Raw genomic sequence first — 4,566 nt, 5'->3', positions numbered from 1 at the left:
AGGGCGGCTGTTTGGGCACCACCTGCAAACCCCCACCACGGGGCAGGTCCAGCCCTGGCTGGCTCTGTGGCGCAGGGTTAGTCCCTCAGCCTGGTCTCATCCCCATCCTGTCAGAGAGGGGTTCGGTGAAAGCACAGGTAAGCTCCCGAACAGCAAACTCCACGTACTCCCTCGGTCTGCGTCGCTGCCGCCTTCACCCGGGGGCCTCTCCCAAAGGCCTGATGTCCTCCTCCTGGCACCTGCTCTCGCTCAGCCGTGCAGATGGGGACGGGGGGGGTAAATATTTGGTTTTCCCTCTTAAAACTGCAGATTGAGTCGAAGTGAGAGGGAGGGAGAGCTCTGGGCACCACTGCCCCGCTTCCTGTGCCGCTCTGCCTCTCTCTGTATTAAGACAGATCTTGCAGTTTTAACAGGAAAAAAACATGTTTTGATCCAAGTCGCATGCAAAGTGCGCTGCGCTGCCCATTCCCCGTGGTTTGTGTGGGTGTGTGGCTGCTCGGTTTGGTGACCGCAAACTTTGTGTCACTAATGGGGAGAAAACAGGGAGACTTCTGTGCAGGGGCGCAGTGTGGATGAGGAGCGGGCTGTGCCCGCGGGGCCGAGCACGGGGCTCCGTCGCCCGTCGGGCAGCTGTTATTTTTCCGCTGCCTTTGTGCAAAGGCACAGCTGGATTCGGCATGAACGGAGGGCAGGGAGCGGCGCCTCCGTGCCTTGAAGACCGTGGTTTGAAGGCGCAAGCGGGGAAAACGGCAAAGCCTTTGCAATGTTTGCTCTTCTCACTTTATTTCAGCTTCATGAAAAAGTGGGTGGGCCAGCTTGAAACAACCCAAAAAACCTGTGGCACTTAGCAAAGCATATGCTTCCTTGGAGGAAAACTGGGCTCGTTTGCACTCCAGAATGCTGCGTTTGTTTTTCTAGCAAGGACACCGCCAATCCCCATGGTTAACTCGTGCGGAGAGAAGTTTTAGCGTGCGGAAGTGTGTGAATTTTAGGAGTTGAATTAGAAAAACAAAGAACATATGTGTGCTGTGTGCTTGGCTTGGCAAAAAAGTGAACTCTGCTGCACTAAATGCAAGGAGCCAAAAGCTGAGCGGAGGACTGGAAACAACGTCTGTGGCTGAGCGGGGCCCCAGCGCTGGCCTGCTTCCTCGGGCGGCTGCGGAGGGCTGGCGGCGGCTGCGGGAGAGCGGGGGGCGAAGCTTTCGGCGGGTGCTGGAGCTGGGAGATGTTCGCTTTCGTGGCAACGCAGCCAGCAACATGGCTCACGTGTTTTCGAAGCCGGTCTGGGAAGTCTGGCCTGCACGTCAGAGCCTCTTACCGTTGCAGGCAGGGCTGTCCTGTGCTGTACAGCACCTCTCCGGGCGTCGGTGGGAGCACCCCGAAATAGAAAAGGTGTGAGGGTGGATGGCTCGTGGGTGATGAGCGACTCAGACTGAGGGCTGTGGGGCGCAGGGTGAGAAGTGCTGCCTTGGGGAAGTGCCGGGGGCTGCCTGCTGTGGGAGGGGAGCGTGCGTGGGGCGAGCACGCCCGGCCGGCACCCCTGCACCCGCACCGGGGCTGCGGGCAGGAGAGCTCGGCCCCTGGGAGAAGGTTCCCACACGCCTTGGTTGGGGTGATGGGGCTCAGGGCAGGGCAGGGACGGTTGTGAATAAGGCAAATTCCCAAGCGTGTGCTCCGGGGGATGTCACTGAGCTGCTGCTGCTACAATAGTAGTCAATGGCAAAATAAACAGTCAAAAATCTGATTAATGGTTTGTTAAAAAAATAAAGGCATCATTAATACGCTATAAGAGCCAATTAATACCGTTCATCTAGCAATGGCATGTGCTGTATTGCACCTCCCTGTGCACATACAACACCCTTATAACGGTTAATGACTGATTCCGTGCTGGCAGCCTCGGCAGTAAGTAGAGGAAGGACGTGAGATAAAGGACACATGAAAATGCGCAACTAGAAGTTACTGTATCACCAGCTGTTGGGTTCTTTGTACGTGTTTGTAAGACCTGGTAATTATCCAGAATTACGTGCCTCAGCAAACGAGGGGGCTTGTCTGGGCACAGGGAGCCAGCGGCACGCTCCAGCGCAGCGTGGCAGCGCAGCCCCGCGCTACACAATGGCAGCGGCAGCTGCAGGCAAGGGAAATTAAACCCTCCAGTGTTCAGATAAAACCACGTTTACTTCAAAATGACAAGACATGGAAGGGGAGGGAAGGACGTGAATTATCATGGGACGCAACTTGTTGTGATGAATAAATCGGGTTCTGGAAATGTGCTCCCTGCGTTCGTGGGGCTGAGTGCGGGGCAGGAGCTGGGTCCCGAAGGCAGCGCTGGGGACCAGCCGTGGAGCGAAACGCCGCTGGGGCCAGCCTTGGCAGGCTGGTGAGCACTGCTGAGCACTGCTGAAGGTGCTGTTCCTGGGCACCTTCACAGCACTAACTGGGACAAGGGGCCGTGGCAGGATCTGGGGGACCCTGGTGCCCCGAGGACCTGGCCTGGGGCAGCTGAGCTGCCTCCCCCCGTCTCTGGCAGCCAGGGTGGGCTGGGATGGAGGTTGCATCTGAATCAGGTCAGGCTCTGGAGGGGCTGAATAGTGCCACGCTGGGGACCTGCATCCGTCAGCGAGCTGAATTCCTGCTCTGTCGAGGGCCCCTTTCTTATCGGCACTAATCCAGCGCAGCAGCTGCAGCAGCTCTGTAGCACTCATTGCTATCAGTGCTGTGCAGGGCGCCCGATAGCCCCCCTTCCTCCCCTGCGCCAGCACCAAGCCCTCTTCGCGCTCCCGCACCATGTATGGCCACCGAGCCCTGTCCTCGGGGCGCTTGGTGACTGCCTGGCAGCAGCAAAACACAAACGAGCAGAGCCCTGCGCGCAGGCGGGCGAGCTGCGGGCGGCCGGGGAGGCAGCCCCCCACCTGCCTCTGTGCTCCCGAGCCCCCGGCTTGCCCCCTCGAAGGAGGCACGTCTGCCAAGCCCTCTCCTCCTGGAAAGAGGCGTCCCCCCGCATGCAGCCACCCACCGGGAAGGCAGGACGGAGGGCAGCCGCTCCCCTGGCCCCTGCCTGTCCCCTCGGGGGGAGCAGAGAGGATGCTTGTGCTGGCCCCGCTGTGCTCGGGGCCAGTTAATAGGTACCCTGTGTGCCGGCAGGGCCCTCCATTTGCAGAGCAGCGGTGCCTGGTGTTGGCTGGTCCCAGCAGCAAGGATGCCCATCCCGAATGGGTGCAGCAGCAGCTTGGGGCATGGTGATGTGCAGCCCCTGCCCGAGCTGGCAGGGAGTGTCACAGCCCGGCCACAGCGTTGTTACACCCAGGCTGGCATCCCTTGAGAAGGCTCTGTGCTCCAGCCGGGTGCCCCCGCACAAGGGCAGTGTGTCGGTGCTTGCGAAGGGGCAGGAACAGGCTCAGCTCAGCTGTGAGGGGGGACTGAGGGCTATTTATGGTCTCTCCTTGCTGCTGCAGGCGAGCGCGGGGAGCTGGGAGGGGCAAGTGCGGCCACGAGCTCGTGTCCCATCAGGGCCACTGGCCTCATTGTAGGAATGTGCTGTAATTGCTATGCTAATTGGGACAAATTAAAGTATGCTCTGGGTGAAGGGCACAGTGTTGACCTTGACGGAGAGATCACAGCCCTTGTGCTGGCCCCATTGCCTGCAGTGCAACCTTGAGACTGCACCGAGATCCGTGCCAGGAGCAGAGCCAGCGGTGCAGAAGTGGTTGGAAATATACCACAGAACCCCACACAAAGTCTGTCTGTCTGTCTGCTCAAACCTTTCCCCTCCTTTGCGCCTGCGAGCCGCCAGGTCCCCGTCAGGCTGGGCGCAGCTACGGCACCAGGTATCACGGCCGAGCTCCTGGGTGTTTCCCAGGGCCGGCCTGGCTCCTTCTCCCGGCGCTGGCTGCAAGGGCTGTGCAGCCCTGCCTGTCCGCGCCGTCGGGCGCGGGTTGCCTGTAGTCCCTCCAGTGAACCCCAGCCCCGTTGCGGTGCCCTCCATCAGCCGCCTGGGTGCTGAGCCTGCTTCTCCCCTCTCTCGCAGCAGCCATGGAGGCACTGCTGATCTTCCTGTGCTCCCTGCTGGTGCCGGTGGCCGTGGCAGACGGTAGGTGCCAAGAGCTTCCCGCATGCAGGAGGTGGCAGGGGCGCGGGAAAAGGCTGCGGGGCCCCGGAGGACAGCCGCCCCTCCGATCCAAGGGGGCTGGAGTGGGGAGTCTTGCTCACCTCACGCCCCTTGTCTGCTTATTTCCAGTGGCCACCCAGGAGAAGAAGGAGGACCCCTTTAACTATGGTGAGCATCGCTGTGCACGGGGATGGGTGTGCTGGCCGGGACACATGTGCATGTGCGATGGGGAGGAAAAGAGGCTGCCCCCTTCCCTGAGCCCGGCAGGAACAAGCCCCTGGGTCTCCTCCCCCCAGATTACCAGAGCCTGAGGATCGGGGGGCTGGTGTTTGCCGTGGTCCTGTTCACCGTCGGCATTCTCCTTATACTCAGTAAGTTGGGGACCAGGCGGGTGCTGGGCGTGCGGGCTGGCGGCAGTGGGCCGTTCTCGCGCGGAGGGGCGGGCCGCCGGGGCAGGCACG

At 60.9% G+C, this 4,566-nt stretch overlaps 1 protein-coding gene across 1 annotated transcript in view; it reads left to right on the top strand.

Moving 5' to 3' along the window:
- The first annotated feature begins 3,073 nt into the window (after positions 1–3,073).
- FXYD6 (FXYD domain containing ion transport regulator 6) overlaps positions 3,074–4,566 on the top strand; it is a 3,239-nt gene continuing 1,746 nt past the window's right edge. The window contains exons 1-4 of the mRNA XM_009329519.1: positions 3,074–3,122; positions 4,028–4,087; positions 4,235–4,273; positions 4,402–4,480. Coding sequence (XP_009327794.1) covers positions 4,030–4,087; positions 4,235–4,273; positions 4,402–4,480 — 176 coding nt within the window. The 5' untranslated portion in view covers positions 3,074–3,122; positions 4,028–4,029. The remainder of the gene's footprint in view (positions 3,123–4,027; positions 4,088–4,234; positions 4,274–4,401; positions 4,481–4,566) is intronic.

This window comes from Pygoscelis adeliae, unplaced genomic scaffold (genome assembly GCF_000699105.1).
Source record: "Pygoscelis adeliae isolate BGI_AS28 unplaced genomic scaffold, ASM69910v1 Scaffold268, whole genome shotgun sequence".
NCBI classification, from domain to species: domain Eukaryota; kingdom Metazoa; phylum Chordata; class Aves; order Sphenisciformes; family Spheniscidae; genus Pygoscelis; species Pygoscelis adeliae.
The sequence above is the reverse complement of the archived record's forward strand: the minus strand, read 5'-3'. Positions and strand labels throughout refer to the sequence as shown.